We start from the raw sequence: 21,211 nt of genomic DNA on the forward strand, positions 1-21,211 counted from the left end.
GTGAGCTATGTATTTGTCAACGCGACTGAATTTCAATAAAAGTATAAGACCTATACTTTTTCTTTAGGTCTTCGCGCATTTTTAAAAACCTCTGATATTTTGTTTTTGAAAAATCGATCGAATTTTTAATAAGGGTCTATTCACCCCTATAGACCGTTTTTCTACTCCATATTCTCACCCAACATGTACCCTGAACTTATCTAAAGGATGCAATACTGGTCCTAACCCTCGTTTTCACTTCAAAAAAGCTGATGTGTTCAAATTTTAAGTGATGTGGCAAATGAACCCCTCCACAAATACATGACATGTCATTAAAATTAGAATATAATATTAAATAATTGGAATCTAATCACACCATAACTAGCATTCATATGTATCGATTCCCATGGGTACACATGAATAATCACAATAAATTTCCAAAACAAACTTCAATATTATTCATGATGAAAAGTGGAGTACGTATATAAAGAACATTCTCATGATCCATTTTCTATTCAAACAAACAACTCATTACACCATCCCTCTCGTCTCTCTGTTTCATTCACCAATTCATGGCGCAACAAACTCCTCCGATCATCACCGGCGACTTGATTCCGCATTCCTATCAAACTACCACCATGCTTACCATGCTTCTCCCTCGATCACCGCTAGAGGTGTCAATTTATGGGGCCAATTAATTTGAGCCCCAGCCCCATAATAATGGGGCCTAAAACAAATTCAAAAATGATAGGCCCTTAAACATATAGGGCCCAAACTTAAAAAACCCCAAAATTTAAAAGAGGGCCATTAGGCCCCAAATAAAATAAAATCTTAATTCAAGTTGAATTCTTGAATCACTGAAAAATTATCTATGTTGAAAATCCTTTAAAATCAAGTAAATGATCTTTATTGGGAAGGATGAGTAAGTAACGGTGATGATTATACTTTCTTTGATCTCGTTTCAACTTTCTTTGAACGTGGCAACAAAACAATAAATCATGGATATCCACCAAAATAAAAAAAAAGTAGATAAACATGTTCGGATTTTGTTTTTACATAAGAAAAAAAATTGAAAAGGAAAACGTTAAAAAATTTAAATAATTATGTCGTAGTAATTTACAATTTTAATATTCTCTCGGGTCACAATTACAGAATTATAAAATTAAATCATTATTTTCGCACCAATTAAAAAAATTGATTGAGTGTAATTAATTTTTTTAATTTCACATACAATCTAAATAAAATTTATTATAATATTCTTAGCTATAGTTGATGAATCAACTACTAACATATAATATTTTTGAATTAAATCAATAGTATAATAGTAATACGATTTGCTTGTAATTGTGAGTTTGTGACTAAGATTTAATGTAATTTTTTTGTTTATAATAGTATCAGGAGGGAGTATTAAACAGAGACAAAACACATGTTAAATTATTAAATTGTGCATCTGACCATCCTAGACACTTATTAGTTGTAATAAGAAATGGAGTGTAGCAATGATTTCAACAGTAAACATAGTTTTAAAAAATTGAAGTGCAATTTATAACTAATAAAGAAGTTATAATAAATGTAGAGTATATGGTAATGGAATTAATATAGAAGGAGAAAGAGATAGTGATAGTGGAAAGAAGTTTCAAAATCATGGTAGTTTTTTTAGTGGGATCGAGTAGTGGATTAATTGTTTTATTTATTTAATTAAATATATATTTAATCTATAATTTAAATTAATTAACAATTAATTAATATTTATTAAATCATAGTTGTTTCTTTAGTGGGATCGAGTAGTGAATTCATTTTGATGCAGTTATCCACTCATTTTTTGATTTTTTGACGAAGTTATGAAAACAAAATACATAATTTGAATCAGTTTTTAAATTGATTATAATAATTAAGAAAGTGTTTTTGAAATAATGGGAGTTTTTAATTCATTTAATTATTTATATTTATTAAAAAAATTGGCGGAAAATTTTGGTGGAAGATCTTCTAGAATTATAATTAGTACGATGATATGATGATATGATGATATGATGATGATGATAATCTATATTGAAACTAGAAATGAAATTTTTGAAACAAAATAAGGCCCCTCAATAGGCCCAAAAATAACATATTAATTAAAGGGCCTAAAATTATGGGCCTAAAAAATTTCTCATTAACAAAGGGCTTAATAAAATAGGGCTTTAGTAGGGCTAAAAAATTGAGGCTTTTAAAAATTGGGCTTATTTGACAGCTCTAATCACCGCTCTATCCTCGTTGCGAGCTTCACCAATCCGAGTTTAAACGACTCGCATTAAACTCCACAATGATCTCGTCTACGATTACAGTCACAAGTGGAAGAAAAATCCAACGGTATTCGTGATGAATGATAATGCATGCTAAATCAGGATTATCGCATGCACATCAATTACATTAACATCCACTGATTTTTTTGTTTATGATCCAGTTTCATAACATTCTGCAATAGTTCAGTAAAGTGTAAATTTCTTGAAGCTTCTTTAATCAGCGTCATTTTCTTCTTCTACTTCTTTGTTTTTATAAATTTTTTATTCTAATTGAATTCGAATATATGAGAAATTATTGAATTTACACTATGATTTTGTATTGATTTTTCTTATTCTTCTTGGCCTAAGCCATGAGGATGAAGAAAACTGAGAGAATGATGAACGTGGAGATGCATTGAAAAGAGTGTGAGGTTTACGAGAAAGAGAAAGAAAAGTGAAGAAAGATCAAAATCTAGTGTGATAATGAATAACTGTATCTTATAGACCTATTTAATCTAACGGTTAAAAATTAGTGGTACATGGTGAGGGACTCAATTGAGTCCTCACTATAATTTTTTTATTTTATTTTAATGTGACTTATATTTTCTAATTTCTTCAACGGCTGATTTCATTTGAAGCAAAGCAATGGAAAATCGATTCGAATCCGAATATGAAGATCAAGAACAATCAAACTCACACGAGTCATCAACTTCATCACAAGATCGTCATAACTGGATAACGTTACATTACGCGTTTAAATTCAACAAAATCTGCATTTTTGTAATTCAAACTCTTCGATTTATCACTAATCTGTTCTTCTTTTCTTTTTCAGCGAGCAAGATAATCTGAGGGAAAAACTAGTCACCGAGGATAATTTCACATGGAAATTACCAACGGCGTCACAAATTGGTTCGCAAGAATTGAGATTCGTTGGTGGCTGTAAAGTGAGTTCAAATAATATAACAGTAATCAAATATTCAGCAAGGAATGACTATTGATAGGGAATAAGGTCACTATTGAAATGCAGCCAAGTTACATAATGGGAATACAAGCATGAAAAGGAAATGATAGAAAAGGGAAATCTCAGTACAGATGAATCAGTGAGAGAAGAGAGAGAATGATATCACACAATTCACACCCCACACTTAGAGCTACCCACTACTAATATGCTCTCACTCACTAACAAACTGGGTCCACATTGGATGCTTCTTTTTGATTCTATTGCTGCGCCTTATTTCCTTATCATTTGCCACGTCATTCTCCAATTCTTCATTCACCTCATTTTTATCAATTGGGCCTTTCTCACCCATAACAGTACCCTCCCCTTCAAGAGCAATCTTGTCCTCAAGATTGAAGTTCGGGTAACTCTGTAGCATTTCTTCACTATCTTCCCAAGTAGCTTCCTGACTTGAAATATCTTTCCATTTCACCAACACTTGGTCCACCACTTGTACTCCTTTACGAATGCTTCGAGTACTCAACACAGCTTCTGGTTGAATCACCGGTCCTTCTTCCACTGTAATTAGTGGCAGCGGCAGGTATGGTACAGCAGTAAGGCCTTTGAACACTTTCAATTGGGATACATGAAATATAGGATGTATACGAGCTGTCTCGGGCAATTGGAGCTTATAAGCTACAGCACCAATTTTGTCAATGATAGTAAAGGGGCCAAAATACCGCATCCCTAACTTATTGTTCTTTCGCAAAGCTACCGAGGATTGTCGATATGGTTGCAACTTGACTAAAACTTGATCACCAATCTCCAAAAAAACATTGCTTCTTTTCTTATCAGTATTGACTTTCATCACCTGTTGAGCTCTCCTTAAATTCTCTTTCAACTCAAGTAGAATTTTGTCCCTTTCAATTAACTGTTGTTGCAGGTCTACAGGATCAGCAGTGTTAATAGTGTAACGAATTAGCATAGGAGGATCTCTCCCATATAAAGCTTTGAACGGAGACATTCCTAAGCTTGAATGCAACGCCGTATTATACCACAGTTCTGCCCAAGAGAGAGCTTTGGACCATGCCTTTGGATTCTTGAACGAAAAACATCGCAAATACATTTCTAAACATTTATTGACAGCTTCGGATTGGCCATCCGTTTGAGGGTGATACGCGGAGCTCATCGCTAATGTTGTGCCCTGTAAATGAAATAAATGCTGCCAAAATTGACTAGTAAATACTTTATCTCTGTTAGACACTATTGACTTAGGCATTCCATGTAATTTAACCACATTATGCATAAATGTCTCGGCAACCGTCTTACTAGAATAATCCGATTTCAAGGGTAGGAAATGAGCATACTTACTTAGTCTGTCAACTACTACCATTATAACAGTAAAACCAGAAGAAGGAGGTAAGCCAGTAATAAAATCCATTGCGATATCTTCCCAAACTTGCTCCGGAATCGGCAATGGTTGCAACAGACCAGCATAAGGCTTATTGACAGACTTCGCTTGTTGACAGATGATACAAGCTGCAATGAATTTCTGCACATGTTGTCTCATATTAGGCCAATAAAACTGAGATGCAACTCTTGCAAGAGTTCTGGTCACTCCTGCGTGTCCTCCTATAGACGTGTCATGATATTCTGTGAGAATTTTGTGAATCAAACTACTCTCAACCGGAACTACCAATCTGTGTTTCCAATACAATAAACCCTCTTTCACAGCATAGTTACCATTGTTCACAGTATTGTTAAGGCATTGTTGAACAATTAATTGCAAATGCTCATCTTCAACAATTGCTTTCTTTAATTCATCTAAAAACTCATATTGCGGTGATGATAATGACAAGGACATCATTCTGGATAATGCATCTGCAGCTTGATTATCCTTCCCTGGCTTGTATTCGATTTGGAAATCAAAGCCAATGAATTTATGAAGCCAAGCTTGCTGCTCAGGTGTTTGAAGAGATTGATCTAACAGACTTTTCAAGCTCTTCTGGTCTGTTCGCAGGATGAATTTGTGACCCAGAAGATAGTGTCGGAACTTAGCTAATGCCGCTGTGATAGCATAAAATTCTCGCGTATACGCCGATTGTAGCTGCATTCGCGGAGTCATCTTCTTAGAAAAGAAAGCTATGGGATGCCCTCCTTGACTTAGCACTGCTCCCACTCCTGTACCAGAAGCATCTGTCTCAAGGATAAACACTTGCGAAAAATCTGGTAACACTAAGACAGGAGCTGAAGTGATTGCTCTTTTTAACTGCTCAAAAGCTTTTTGTGTATTTTCATCCCACATAAAAGTATCTTTCTTTAAAAGATTAGTGAGAGGGCCGACTATTGTCGCATAAGACTTAATAAATCTTCTATAATATCCGGTGAGCCCAAGGAATCCTCGTAGCTGTTTCAAATTTGTTGGTATCATCCAATCTAACACCGCTTGGACCTTTGTTCTATCCATTGATACCCCAGCACCAGAAACTATGTGACAAAGATACTCTACTTCAGTTAAGCCAAATGAACATTTGGAGAGTTTTGCATATAACACATTTTGACTTAAGATCTGAAACACGGTTTCTACATGTTGCAAATGTGAATGCCATGAAGGGCTATATATTAGGATGTCATCAAAGAAAACAAGAACACACTTCCTTAACAATGGTTGGAAAAGCTGATTCATAAGTCTTTGGAATGTAGCTGGGGCGTTGGTAAGCCCGAACGACATCACTAACCACTCATAATGGCCTTGATGCGTTCTAAAAGCCGTTTGCTGTCTGTCCTCTTGCTTGAGAAGTATTTGATGATAACCAGAACGAAGGTCCAGCTTAGAAAAATATTTTGCTCCATGTAACTCATCAAGTAATTCATCCACAGTAGGCATGGGAAAACTGTCCTTGATAGTTATAGCATTCAAAGCCCTATAATCTGTACAACATCTCCAAGTGCCATCTTTCTTTTTCACTAGGATAATTGGGGATGAAAAGGGACTAAGACTTGGTTGGATTATACCTTCTTCAAGCATGTCCTGCACCATTGTTTCAATTTGTTGTTTCTGGCTATGTGGATATCTATAGGGTCTCACCTTCACCGGTTGTGCTCCCTCTTTCAATAACATCTCATGACTCAATCCTCTCGTGGGAGGTAGTCCTTTAGGTATTTGAAATATCTCTCTGTATGTATGCAACAGTGTACTCATTTCAGGATCAAGATCAACGGGTCTACCATCCCAATTATCCTCTGTGACAACAGGATCAAGCTTTTGGATAGTAAACAACTCACTAATTGCATTCATTTGGTTTAATCTTTTGAAAAGATTCAGCTGTGCAATAACCGGTTTGTTACCAATTTCACCTTGCAATGTGACAAACTTTCCATCTAGGTAAAATTTTAACATAGATGTAGCATAGTCAGCTACATGAGGTCCCAATGAAGCTAACCAAGGGGCACCTAAGATGACATCCGCCCCTGCTACAGGCAAGAGATAAGCAGACACATTAACCTCAATGCCCTGTATCTTCAGAGACAGTTTCTTGACCACACCTTCAGTCTGCATGTTCTGTCCATTTCCAACCAGAACCTTGCACCCTTTAGTTGGTTCCACATCTAAATTTAAGCACTTCACAATACGTGGTTGAATAAAGCTGTCTGAACTTCCTCCATCAAGCAGAATCGAAACACAGATAGGACCAATATAGCCCTTAAATCGGATAACACCCATTCCTGTAGCTCCATGGAAAGCATTAAAAGATAAGTGGTGCTCTGTCACCTCTTCAGACTCGGTTGTACTAGTTATGTCTGCTGAGGGAGATGAATTGAGATTTTCAGGATCATCATGTAACTCTAATAACATCAAATGCTTGTTTGGGCACTTATTGAAGGATAGAAAAACACTTAGAAAGGGGGGTTTGAATAAGTGTAGCTTTAAAAACTTGACAGATAAAAATAAATTGCACAGTTATTTTTATCCTGGTTCGTTGTTAACTAAACTACTCCAGTCCACCCCCGCAGAGATGATTTACCTCAACTGAGGATTTAATCCACTAATCGCACGGATTACAATGGTTTTCCACTTAGTCATCAACTAAGTCTTCTAGAGTCTTCTGATCACACACTGATCACTCCAGGAACAACTGCTTAGATACCCTCTAAGACTTTCTAGAGTATTCTGATCCACACGATCACTCTAGTTACAACCTGCTTAGATAACCTCTAAGACTTCCTAGAGTATTCTGATCCACACGATCACTCTAGTTCCTTACAACTTAATGTAATCAATTCTAAGAGTATTACAATTGCTTCTTAAAAGCTATAATCACAAACTGTGATATTTCTCTTAACGTTTAAGCTTAATCTCACTAATATATTACAACAGCAATGTAGTGAGCTTTGATGAAGATGAAGATTCTGAGCTTTGATTAGAACAGAGTTTCAGCAAGTCTTTTTGGAATAATTTCGTTCAGCGTTCGTTAATATTCGTAACCTTGCTTCTCATCAGAACTTCATATTTATAGGCGTTGGAGAAGATGACCGTTGAGTGCATTTAATGCTTTGCGTGTTCCGTACAGCATCGCATTTAATGTTATACGCTTTTGTCAACTACCTCGAGCCTTGTTCACGCTGTGTCTACTGACGTTGCCTTTAATAGCTTCCAACGTTCCTTTTGTCAGTCAGCGTAGCCTGCCACTTGTACTTCCTTCTGATCTGATGTTTGTGAATACAACGTTTGAATATCATCAGAGTCAAACAGCTTGGTGCAAAGCATCTTCTGATCTTCTGACCTTGAAGTGCTTCTGTGCGTGATACCTTGAAGTGCTTCTGACCATCTCATGTTCTTCTGATGCTTCCATAGACCCATGTTCTGATTCTGCTTCGACCATCTTCTGATGTCTTGCCAGACCATGTTCTGATGTTGCATGCTGAACCTTTTGAGACAAAGCTTCTGAGCGCTGAATTATGCATACTCTTTATATATTTTTCCTGAAAAGGAAATTGCATTGGATTAGAGTACCATATTATCTTAAGCAAAATTCATATTATTGTTATCATCAAAACTAAGATAATTGATCAGAACAAATCTTGTTCTAACACTTATGTGAAAAAGAGAATTTGTCATCGCAAAAGTAACACAAGCCTTTCTCCCTTCTCAATTGCATCTCTGCTGGAGAAATCCTTTTGACTGCAGGGTTCTTTTGGAATTGGCTCATAGGTCTAGTAGGTGGTGTGGGAAGTAATGGTGGGTTGGGGGCTTTTTCGGTAGTTTGTGTTTGGTCATTTCTGGTTGGATTGAAGTGAGTTCTATTTTGGTGATAAGATGATTTCTGTGGAGTCGACACAGATTTCTGAGCAGCCAATTTTTCCTCAAATAGCTTGGCAATAGACACAGCTTTCACAATTGAAATAGGACAATGCAACATAACATCTCTACGAATTTCCTCTTTCAATCCACTTACAAAACAATCAATTAATGCATCATTACTTAATCCATAAACACGATTGGACAAAGCAGTAAATTCAAGGTAATAATCATTAACAGATTTTGTTTGTTGTAGTTTAAACAGAGATGCTCTTGGGCAATCATAATTGGAGGGACCAAAATCCAATTCTAGAGCTTGTGTAAAATCATGCCATGATTGAAATGGTTGAGATCTAGTAACCATTTGGAACCACGGAACAACTTCTTGTTCTAGGTGAACAGAAGCAATAATCAATCTCTCCGGATCTGGAGTATGATAATAACCAAAAAATTGTTCAGCCTTAAAAATCCAATCAAGAACGTTCTTACCATTAAACCTGGGAAATTCCAGCTTGATATTGCGAACATGAAATGGAGGTGTCGGGGGGAGCAGTTCCCGACGAAGATGAGTTCGTGCTTCCATGGGTGACGACGAGAGCTTGCATTTGTTTTAACATCGTCTCCATTGATTTTGACAACTCTGCAAATCGTGACTCCGATGACTGCTGCATCGTCTCCATTCTCGCAAAGCGAGCTGCGTTGGACTGTTCGTTCCTCTCCAGAACTTCGCCTTGGCGTTTTACCTCAGCTGCAAGCTCTTTCATTCTAGTGTTGTCGGCCATGGAAGGGATGAAAGCACCAATGTAAAGTGAGTTCAAATAATATAACAGTAATCAAATATTCAGCAAGGAATGAGTATTGATAGGGAATAAGGTCACTATTGAAATGCAGCCAAGTTACATAATGGGAATACAAGCATGAAAAGGAAATGATAGAAAAGGGAAATCTCAGTACAGATGAATCAGTGAGAGAAGAGAGAGAATGATATCACACAATTCACACCCCATACTTAGAGCTACCCACTACTAATATGCTCTCACTCACTAATAAACTGGGTCCACATTGGATGCTTCTTTTTGATTCTATTGCTGCGCCTTATTTCCTTATCATTTGCCACGTCATTCTCCAATTCTTCATTCACCTCATTTTTATCAATTGGGCCTTTCTCACCCATAACAGTGGCATTGATATAAGCTTCTCGAAGGATGATCCATCAATGGCGTGTGGTACTCTTGTAGTGTTGGATTTTCATACTCTTCAAGTTGTTTATCAGGATTTCTCTTTTGTTACTCTGACTGTCCCTTACGTGGCTGGTTTTCTTGCCTTTCGAGAGGTTCTGCTTTTTTATTTTCATTTCTTTTAGTAGATTTATATGTAGAATAGCTTATTTGAATTTTCTGATAGGTTTTATGAGAGTTAAGTTTGATTTTATCTTTGGTTGAAAATAGCTTATTCATAAACTTTTGTTAAATAAGTGATTGCTTATTATTATGAAACTCAATGAACATAGTGAAAGAAGAAGATTCTCATTAACCATGGAGAAGTTACAGTGCAAGTATATATACAAGTAAAGCTGAGTTACACCATAAGCTACCTATGCTAGCTTGTATAGTATATAAAACTCAAGCATGTAACTGAAATATAACAGACTTCTAACTAACTATGTGTGCTATTGGTGAGCTGTTCATGCATAGGATTTGATATCCCCCCACAAGATGAAGGTTGATAAATGTTTATCATCTTCAGCTTGGATATAAGAGCATTGAAAGGTTGAGGGAGAAGTGGCTTAGTGAACAAGTCAGCAAGTTGATCATGTGACTTGACAGGGAGAAGTTTGAGGACACCTTGATTTTGTTTTTCTCTGACAATGTGGCAGTCAATCTCTAAGTGTTTCGTACGTTCGTGGAAAACAGGATTAGAGGCGATATGGATTGCACTCTGGTTATCACAATAGATAACCGGCGTTCTGAGGCATTGAACATGGAGATCCCGCAAGAGAAACAACAACCATTGAAGTTCACATGTGGCTGCAGCTAGGGCACGGTACTCAGCTTCTGATGAAGATCTGGACACTGTTAGCTGCTTTTTGGAACGCCATGAAATCAGTGAGCGACCAAGAAAGAAACATTGCCCAGAGATGGATCGACAAGTGTCTAAGCAACCTGCCCAATCAGCATCGGAGTAGCCATGCAACTGTAATGTGGAATCACGAGGAAGCAGTATACCACGGGCAGGGCAAGATTTGAGATATCGTAAGACACGACAAGCAGCATTGAAATGTGTAACTGTGGGATTGGACAAGAATTGACTCAGCTGTTGTGTGCAAAAGGTGATGTCTGGCCTGGTGGCATTGAGGTATAAGAGTCTCCCAATGAGTCTTCGATAAGAAGGGATGTCGTGATAAGCTTCACTCGAATCATGATGTAATTTGATAGAAGGATCAGCAGGAGTGGATACAGGTTTTGAATCAAGGAAGCCAGAGTCCTCTATTAAATCCAAGCAATACTTACGTTGGTAAAGAAGAATGCCAGCTTGAGAATGAGCAACTTCGATACCTAGAAAATATTTCAGTTTGCCAAGGTCTTTGATCTGGAAAGTTGAATGTAAAGCCATTTTGATGGAGTGTAATTCTGCATGATCATTGCCGGTGACAATGACATCATCTACATACACTAACAGAATGGTGATACAAGTATCAATGGATTTAATGAAAAGGGAGTGATCAGAGGTAGCCTGAGTGTAATGTTGTGCAAGGAGAAAGGCTGTGAGTCGCTCATACCACCTACGGCTAGCTTGCTTAAGGCCATAAAGAGATTTCACGAGCTTACAAACCTGGTTAGGTTTCGCAGTGTGAACTCCGGGAGGAATAACCATGTAGACATCTTCTGCAATCTCTCCACGCAAAAACGCGTTGTTGACATCAAGTTGATGGATGAACCAGTTTTTGCAAGAGGCAAGAGCAATGACAGTACGAACAGTGGTGATCTTGGCAACTGGGGAGTACGTATCAAAGTAATCAAGGCCCTCGATTTGATTGTAACCTTTCGCAACTAAACGCGCCTTGTATCTCTCGATAGAACCATCGGCAATATACTTTATTTTATACACCCAACGACAACCAATAGGCTTTACTCCAGGTGGAATATCAACAATCTTCCATGTCCCATTTTTTTCAAGAGCTGAAAGTTCAACTTGCATTGCTTGGTTCCAGCAATCATGTTTAGAAGCTTCACTATAAGTCTTAGGCTCAGAGTTAGAGACCAGGGATAAAGCATATTTAGAGTGAGCATAAGAGAGATGATCATGCGAAATAAAATGGGACAAGGGATACGAAATACCTGGGGATGATTGCTTTGAAGTATGGAGAGAATTGCATATATAATCTTGTAGATATTGAGGATGTTGCCTCATTCTAGAAGATGATCGGGTGAGAGATGTAAGGTTAGTAGGTGGAGTGTCAGAAGAAAGAGGTTGGGGTGGATTGGATGAATTTGAAGCTGGAGTTGAAGGTGTGGGAAACTGAGTATCAGGGGTTGAAGGAGTGGTGTTAGAAGGGTTAATGGGAGACTTGGATGGGAAGTAAGACCAAGGAGTGGAGTCTTGAGAATCAGTGGCAGAACTACTGTATGGTAATATGTGTTCATGAAACGTGACATTGCGAGACACAAATATCTCAGAGGTGTGAAAATCAAGAAGAACATAACCCTTCATGCCAGTTTTATAGCCTAAGAAGATGGATTTACGGGCACGAGGATCAAGTTTGGTTCTTTGGGATTGGAGAGTTGAGGCGTAACAAAGTGAACCAAATACCTTAAAGGTATCTAGGGCAGGAGTAGTATTATGTAAAACTTGGTAAGGGGACTGGTTCTGAAGGATTGGTGTAGGGACACGATTGATGATAAAAGTAGCATATTGAATGGCATAAGACCAGTAAGATTTGGGAAGTTTAGATTGAAATAAAAGTGCTCTACCTACATTTAAAAGGTGCTGATGTTTCCGCTCGACACGGCCATTTTGCTGTGGGTTCGAAACACAAGACCTATGGTGAATGATGCCTTTAGAGGTATAGAATTGGTTTAGGAGAAATTCAGGACCATTATCGGACCTGATGGTTTTAGGAGTGACATGGAATTGAGTAATGATCATGTTGATAAAATTCTGTACATGTTGAGAAACTTCAGATTTAGACTTAAGTAAAACTATCCATACAAAGCGAGAATGATCATCTAAGATGGTTAAGAAATATTTGTGATTATGAATTGAAGGAATAGACAAAGGGCCCCAAATGTCAAAGTGTATAAGTTCAAACATGTGGGAAGCTAAAGAATGACTAGGGTAGTAAGGCAATTTTCTTTGTCTAGCTAAGTGACAAATGTCACAAGTGGCATGAATATCAAAATCAGAAAAAGAGTACAATTTTGACATTTGAGTTAATCTCTTAGGGGACATATGACCAAGTCTGAAATGCCAAAGGGCATTTTTAGGTAGTACAACATTTTGATTAGAATTGTGTGTATGACAAGAGTTTGCTTGAGATGGAATATGAGCTTGGAGAGATCCAGGGAAATCTTTAGAATGAGCATCCTCTAGCTGCAAGATATACAAGCCATTTTCCTTTTTACCCAAACCAATCATCCTCGAGGTATTCAGCTCCTGCAATAAGCATTGATCAACAAAGAAAACAGCAGAACATGTCAAGGCATGGCAAAGCTTAGAGATAGATATGAGGTTGAGATTGAATTCAGGTGCAAAGAGAACATGGTTAAGATAAAGAAGGGAAGTAAACCTGACATTACCAGCATAATGAACAGTGGTACTATTGCCATTAGGCAATGTAATCTTAACAGGTGCAATTTTATAATAAGAGTGAAAAAATTGCAAAGAGGAACAAACATGATCATTTGCCCCTGAATCCAAAATCCAGGAATGAGGAGCTTTAAGCATATGCTGAGTGGTATTGCAAAAGATACCTGAGGATTGGTCACAAGGTAGCATACTAGTGGACACTTGATTAGTAGTAGCACTAGCAGCAGGAGCAGATGAATTAGCTTGTTGCAATAGAGTAATCAACTAGTCATACTGAGCTTGTGTAATTGGTGTGTTATTCTGAGGCTCGGGATTTACAACAAGAGATTCAGTGGCAGGTGTATCCACTTGACTAGCATTAACAGAGGATTTATTCTTGTTGAAATTGGGATGGCCATGTTTTTGGTAGCAGAAATCAATGGTGTGACCAGTTCTATTGCAAAATGTGCAAACACGAGGAGAGGATTTCTGAAAACCTTTATGTTTGAAATCAGATTTCTGAGCAGCATTCACAAGAATAGAGGAATCATCATTGGGAGTAGTCGTGTGATGATGACTCTCTTCTTGCACAACAAGAGAATAAATTCGATTGATGGATGATAGGGGATCCATGACCAATACTTGAGTTCTTACAGCAGAAAACTTATCATCAAGACCTGTGAGAAACTGTATAGCTTGTTCCTCAAGGCGATGATCCTGAGCTTTCTGCACTGCATGGCATCTGCATCTATGAGCACAAACACAAATAGGTAGAGGGCGATGGGAATTAAGCTCTTCCCATAAACCCTTAATCTCAAGGAAGTACTCCATAACAGACCTAGAATTCTGACGTAGATTGTTAATCTTGGAACGCAAAGTTAAGATGCGAATGCGATCGGCCTTAGAGAACCGTTCATGAAGATCGTGCCAAGCATCTATAGCATTTTCATGAAATAAAATGGTGGAAGCGATTTGGTCACTCACCGAGTTGATGATCCAAGATAGAATAAGGTGATTGCATCGTTGCCACTGTGTGAAGTTGAGATGATCTTCATCAAGAAGATCCATCGAACCATCAAGAAACTTAAGCTTGTTTTTGGCGCCAAGAGCACGCTGCATGGAGCGACTCCATGTGAGGTGATTTGAACCATCGAGCTTCGGTGTAACGATGACAGTGTTAGGGCCTTCACTGGGATGAATGTAGAAGACAGAATCAAGGTCAAGCTGAGAATTAGGTGCGATACGCGGAGGCATGGTTGGATCGATGATGTGCACACAAGAGTGTGAACGAAAGATGAAGAAACAATGGAAAGAAAAAAACGATCAAGAACAATATGCAGATGAAAAAACAGCTGCGAAGAAAAAAAAAAGGAATGAGAAGCTCAACAAGATGAATGAGAAATCTGAAGACTAGTCATTGATAATGGCTTGATACCATATTATGAAACTCAATGAACATAGTGAAAGAAGAAGATTCTCATTAACCATGGAGAAGTTACAGTGCAAGTATATATACAAGTAAAGCTGAGTTACACCATAAGCTACCTATGCTAGCTTGTATAGTATATAAAACTCAAGCATGTAACTGAAATATAACAGACTTCTAACTAACTATGTGTGCTATTGGTGAGCTGTTCATGCATAGGATTTGATACTTATCATTGTTTGAAAGATATTGTATTGATATTATTGATTCTAGAAAGTGAAATAATCAAACAGTTTAAGGTATTGTTGTGTCAATCAAAGGAGTGACTTTAGCTTGGGAACTAATATGATTATCAGTTAGAATAGCAAATTTAGTTCTAACGTAAGCCGATAAATAAACAAAAAAGAACTCAATGATTGATCATAGAGTTTGTCTAATTTGTGCCTATGTCTTCGACAGCTGAGTAGTTTTTGTAGTTTTTTTATGGAATGAGTAAGGGTACATAGTACAAATTTTTCTTAAGTAATATGCTTTAAGCAACCATCGTTATGCTCGAGCTCTGTCCATTTACCATTGAATATGAGCACACTCAACATGAACATAATGCATTTTTAATGATTTATTTGGTAGTTTTCATTTGGAAAATTCAACTGATGAATTAAAAATATAAAACATTCATTGAATGAAACAACATTATAGGTTACTACTTTATCTCAGGCGACTTACATTTGTTACATTTTCTAATAAATACTTGTCATTTCTTTACCATTGGTAAAAATATTTTACAAGGATTGAAGGACTTGTTTGTGCCTTTCTTTCTGTTTTAGTGTCTAAATTGATTGCCCTATGATTATAGGCTCCAGTTCTTCTAGATATTCTGGAGAAAATGAAAAGGAGTGATAATCCTTTCTACCCTCAGGTAATTTTTGTGTGTGAGTTTTTCCATTATGTTCTCGGTGCCAATCTTGTCACTACACTAAGAACTCAATCATGTAGAATTCTATCAGATTTGTAACTGTTTTTGGTTTGTTGGCAATTTATGAATGTTTTCGTAACTGATTTTTTCTTCATACGATAATAAGGTTATTCTTATTACAGGTGTTAATGGTTGATGGAAATGGAATACTTCATCCACGAGGCAAGTACTCTATATAGGAACATTTTGCATTAAGAGTCATGCACTATTTTCTTCTCTATCAGTATTTGTTGGATTGAAAGATAACAGCTGGAATGTTAGGAGCCACTTGCTTTTCTGTTAGACTTCCGGGTACGGAATCAAACATTTCAGAGTATTTTTTTGTACTCAACATTTCCAAGTTAATAGAATGGTTGGATGTTGTTTCTATTTTTAACCAGTTTTTTCACATTAAATATAGTAGTAGATGTTAAATTTAATTGAAAATGCTGTGAAACTGATTTCACTCACTATAGAAAATTACCCGATAGAATGCCATTTCAGGCAATACTAGATAGGTTATGCATTTCAGCCAAAGTATATTTTATCACTCAATTTCCAATATAAGAACTTATCCCGGATAACTTTTCTGAGATGATTGAGGTCATTTTAGGTTCTTTACATATATTCATACTTGTGGTGACAAACAAATTTTTAACTTGTAACCTGTGTTTGACAAATTTTGGCCTGCTACGTTCAACTCTTACAGGTTTTGGCTTGGCCTGTCATATTGGAGTTATAGCCAATCTTCCAACAATTGGGATTGAAAAGAGTGTTAGTATTTATAGTCCCGGCTAATTTATATTTCCCGATCTCTAGAGTTACGTTCACTTTTTTTGTTTTTCAATAAAGATTCATGTGATGTCACTATAAATCTTGGCCTGCTACGTTCACTTTTTTTGTTTTTCAATAAAGATTCATGTCACTATAATTCTCAGCCTTTATAAATCTTCTCATGCATCTCCATCAATTTAGATATTTGATTCTATCTGGTGTTTTTGTAGTTAAGAATTAAGTAATGAGTATATATATACCTATGTTATTTAACTTTATATGTTCCAGTTGCATCATGTGGATGGTCTGCATCACTCTAGAGTTCGAAAACTTCTTGAAGCCAAAGAAAACTCTTCTAAAGATTTTATTCCATTGGTTGGTTGCTCCGGGCAAACATGGGGAGTGGTAAGAATTTAAATTAATGGCACTTGTCCTTACCTCAAAACGGCTGTGCCATACTCATAAAAAGAAGGCTATAAAGTGTAAACTTAAGCTTCCAAAATCTACTTCCATGTGTTTGTGCAATTTTTATTGATATTCTGATTCAGCATTCACTTGGCGTTTTTCTCCTTTCCTTCCAAAATGTTATCCAGGCCATGAGATCTTCACAGAGTTCCATAAAGCCGATATATGTATCAGTCGGTCACAGAATGTCACTCCAGACTGCATCTACGGTTGTTCAGATGACTTGCAAGTACCGTATCCCTGAGCCAATTAGACAGGTGAAACAATTTTCTATTTGAAAGAATGTGGTATCTACTTTATACATACATTTATCATCACAACCACAACTGAACAGTTGAATTTAAGGAAAAGCATGCATCAGAACATATAAAGTGGAATATTTATATATTACTTCCAATTATTGGTTACTTGTACAAAATGAAGTATCCTTACATGTCTATTTGAACTTCAGGCTGATATAAGATCAAGAGACTACATTCGAAAGTTTGAAATGAATGCCAGACTGAAGCAAAATCCCTGATATAGTACATTTCGACGACTTCTTAACTTTTCTCCATCACTTCTTAAACACCTACAACGATGCTAACACCAGAAATGTATTGTACTATTGCTCATCACTGTGCTGCTGTTGAACATGTACAGTTTTCTTTTTCCAAAGAAAATAATATAGATCCCTTTTAGAATGAGATGTTTTGTTAGCCATGGAATCACAATTAAATGACAGTCTTAGTTGATTTTTTTATAGCTTCATTGAATCATCTGTTCCACTATAGAGGGTTTAAACCACTTATGTGAAAAAGTGGTAATAACATAAAGTATATAAACTCAATAAAATATATAAACAATAATATTGTGGAGACATCCCCTAGTGAGATTCTCCCTTTTGATTACATTTTCGGAATTTACATTTCTAACAATATTTTTTTAGTAAACAAGATATTATATAAACTGGAGAATTAAGGGTTTTTCAATCTGTTTACAAAAGGGAAGGCTCTTTGACGAAATCGTAAAAAGAATAATTGTAATAAGTAATCTTTCCATAAAAAGACCACCTCCACACTAGAATTTTGATATTCCAAATCAAGTCATCAAAATTCCAATCCTCTTCCCTAAAACAAACCTCATTCCTACCCAACCAAATAGACCACGTCGTAGCCAACCATACCATATCTAACTTCTTTACATCTATCTTTTTTTATTTACAAAACGAGTGTCAATCCATAAAACTCGACAAGCTCTCCTCCTTCTCTACCCCCCCCCCCCCCCCCCCCCCCCCCCCCCCCCCCTTTACCTATCCACAACGCTATTTCCTTACAAATATTCTTTACATAAGAACAAGCAAAAAAAGAATGATCCCGATTTCCCAAATGAAATCTACAAAAAGAGCACTTTAAATTATCAAAAGGAATCGAGACACCTCTTAGCACCAAAAGATCTTTTGTTGGAAGCCTATTAGCTAAAAGCCTCCACCCAAAAGCCTTAATCTTGAAAGGCACTTCCGACTTCCAAACCAACCCTTTCGCCTCATGAAATCTACAATTAGGACCATATAAAATACGCTTGCTCGCATAAACCTCATAGCAAGAAGCAACCGAAAAGCCATCAGCGCTATTGGGCACCCACTCCACTCTATCCTTCTCCTCACCCAAATTCCCAAAAGCCTCCAAAATAGTCCTTAATTTTTTCCAATCGGGCAACCTTAAAGAATTATCCAACCAATCCTCCGGAATACCCAAGTCCCCCCACCTCCACTCGCTATCCACCCAACCCCCCATAGCCGCCACTGATACCCCTTTTAAACGCGACACGTCAAAGAGATCCGAAAACTCATCCTTCAAAAACATCCCCTCCAACCAATTCGCCTCCCAAAATGGAGTATTAAACCCATTAGGAGTTAAAAACCTACAAGAAGAAGCAAAAGAATCAAGATTAGATTTACTCCCTATGTTAACGATATCCTTCCACCAAAAGGACGCCCTCCTCATTTCTTTCGAAGATACTTCGCCTCCCAAAATCTTCACAGCTAAATCACCATACCGATCCTTTAAAATTTTAAAACAAAGAGAATCAACTCCTTGAAGAATCTTCCACCTCCACTTACTCAAAAGAAAGCTACTTTGGATACTCGTTAGCTCTTTCTCCACCTTCTTCGGCACTTTGTAAAAGGATATAGTGAATACGGTTAAAGAACTCAAAATAGACAAGATATTCTTCCTCCTAAATTAAGAAACCTATTTTTCCACCCCGACAACCTCTTTCTCATCTTGGAAATGATCGGACTCCAAGTCTCAACTTTCCTCGGATTAAACCCCACCGGTATCCCAAGAAAGTAAAAATTACTCTCTTCGACCTTACAAGAAAGAACATTTGGTACGGCTTCCAAGAAAGCATTATTCACATTAATACCAATCAATTTTCTCTTGTGATAATTAATGCCCAAACCAAATGCTAACTCAAAAGCCTTTAACACAACCTTGATAGCCCAAACTTGTTTCCAAGTCCCTTTCCCCACCAACAAAGTGTCATCCGCAAATTGAAGAATATCGACGTTACAACTACGATGAATGGAAAAGCTCTCAAATTCTCCAATCTCTATGGATTTTCTTACTAACCCCTTAAGTCCTTCCGCGACCAACACATAAAGAAACGACGAAAGGGGATCACCTTGTCTCAATCCTTTACCCACCTCAAACTCTTTTGTTGGACTACCATTAACAAGAACTGACATATTACTATTGAAAATTAATTTCTCTATCCATCCTCTCCACTTTGCGCCAAAACCCATCCTCTCCATTTCTAAGAATATTGTTTTACACTATATTTTTCTTTTTCTTTTCTTTTTTTTCCTATCTATGATTAAAATCCTCTGGTTGAAACATTCTCCAATAGTAGTGTAGTGAGTATTTGGTGGTTGGAAGAAAAAAAATGAATATTGTTTTACACTATAGTTTTCTTTTTCTTTTCTTTTTTTTCCCTATCTGTGATTAAAATCCTCTGGTTGAAACATTCTTCAGTAGTAGTGTAGTGAGTATTTGGTCGTTGTAAGAAAAAAAATCTTTGTCTTCATGTTATTTTATTTAACACGTGAACCTTTAGGTTGTTTCCTTGTCCGTGAGTAAAAGCTATAAGTAAAAAGGAGGGAAAAGAAGGGGTTGGAAGATGTTTGGATTTTATTAACCGGTGTAAAACTAATTGTACCATCTTTATTTGTTTTAGTTCTAAAAAAAAATTTACAATATTATATATATTTGACTTAAATGCACTTTTAGTCCCAATGTTTAATCGATGTGGAGACGATATAAAATATTTTACCCACATAAAATACTTTCATCATGGACTCAGAAGGGATCAATCCTTATGGAAAGAGATTGAACTTTGTTAATTAGTATCCGAAGAAACATTTTGGTGACGTTAATAATCTGTCAATTAGACTAGTAGTAAGAAATATCTACGAAATGGAGATATTTTTCTAATAAGGGTTATTAACCACACATTATATATATATATATATATATATATATATATATATATATATATATATATATATATATATATATATATATATGAGGAGGGTTATATTGACTCCAAGAGTAAGTGTTCAACACTTACTCCAAATCATAACCATTGATTTTTATTAATCTAACGGTTTTAATTGATCATTTAATCTAATTATTTTTGGAAATATTTTTTTACATAAAACTTTAATTAAAACCGTTGGATTAATGATAATGAATGGTTATGATTTGGAGTAAGTGTTGAATACTTACTCTTGGAGTCAATATAACCCTCCTCTCTCTCTCTCTCTCTCTCTCTCTCTCTCTCTCTCTATATATATATATATATATATATATATATATATATATATATATATATATATATATATATATATATATATATATATATATATATATATATATATATGTCATTTTATTAACTATATGATTAAAATATACCGTCATAATGTATATTAAATAAAATTTACTTTATGTTTCTACCAGATTAGTTATTTCTTTCATATTTGTATCTATTTTTTTCATATTTCTCATTGTATAAATATTGTATGATATTTTTTATTAATCATACAATTTGTTTCTTATTTATAAAATTTAAACTTTTAATGGGACAAGTTCATCAATGATCAATATATTTATCTCTCTCTCTCTCTCTCTCTCTCTCTCTCTCTCTCTCTCTCTATATATATATATATATATATATATATATATATATATATATATATATATATATATTAATTAAAATATTAAAATTACAATTTTAACGGGTCAATTTCATCTAAATACACAATTTCATCTAAATATAGCATGGACAC

At 36.1% G+C, this 21,211-nt stretch overlaps 1 protein-coding gene across 1 annotated transcript; it reads left to right on the top strand.

The window, feature by feature from the left end:
* Positions 1 to 2,848: 2,848 nt before the first annotated feature.
* LOC131600452 (uncharacterized) lies at positions 2,849 to 17,594 on the top strand. Its single transcript, XM_058872612.1, has 9 exons — positions 2,849 to 2,983; positions 3,076 to 3,176; positions 9,658 to 9,812; positions 15,547 to 15,609; positions 15,789 to 15,828; positions 16,355 to 16,419; positions 16,708 to 16,824; positions 17,013 to 17,141; positions 17,336 to 17,594. The coding sequence occupies exons 1-9, from the start codon at positions 2,889 to 2,891 to the stop codon at positions 17,402 to 17,404; spliced, it is 834 nt and encodes a 277-aa protein (XP_058728595.1). The 5' UTR covers positions 2,849 to 2,888; the 3' UTR covers positions 17,405 to 17,594.
* The last annotated feature ends 3,617 nt before the right edge of the window (positions 17,595 to 21,211 follow it).

This window comes from Vicia villosa, linkage group LG4 (genome assembly GCF_029867415.1).
Source record: "Vicia villosa cultivar HV-30 ecotype Madison, WI linkage group LG4, Vvil1.0, whole genome shotgun sequence".
In the NCBI taxonomy this organism is placed as follows: domain Eukaryota; kingdom Viridiplantae; phylum Streptophyta; class Magnoliopsida; order Fabales; family Fabaceae; genus Vicia; species Vicia villosa.

Coding starts and splice junctions, on each gene's coding strand:
- LOC131600452 (XM_058872612.1), top strand. CDS start 2,889: ATGGAAAATCGATTCGAATCCGAATATGAAGATCAAGAACAATCAAAC. Junction 15,829..16,354: donor TGGAATACTTCATCCACGAG/GCAAGTACTCTA, acceptor CAACTCTTACAG/GTTTTGGCTTGGCCTGTCAT. Junction 16,825..17,012: donor CCGGGCAAACATGGGGAGTG/GTAAGAATTTAA, acceptor AATGTTATCCAG/GCCATGAGATCTTCACAGAG.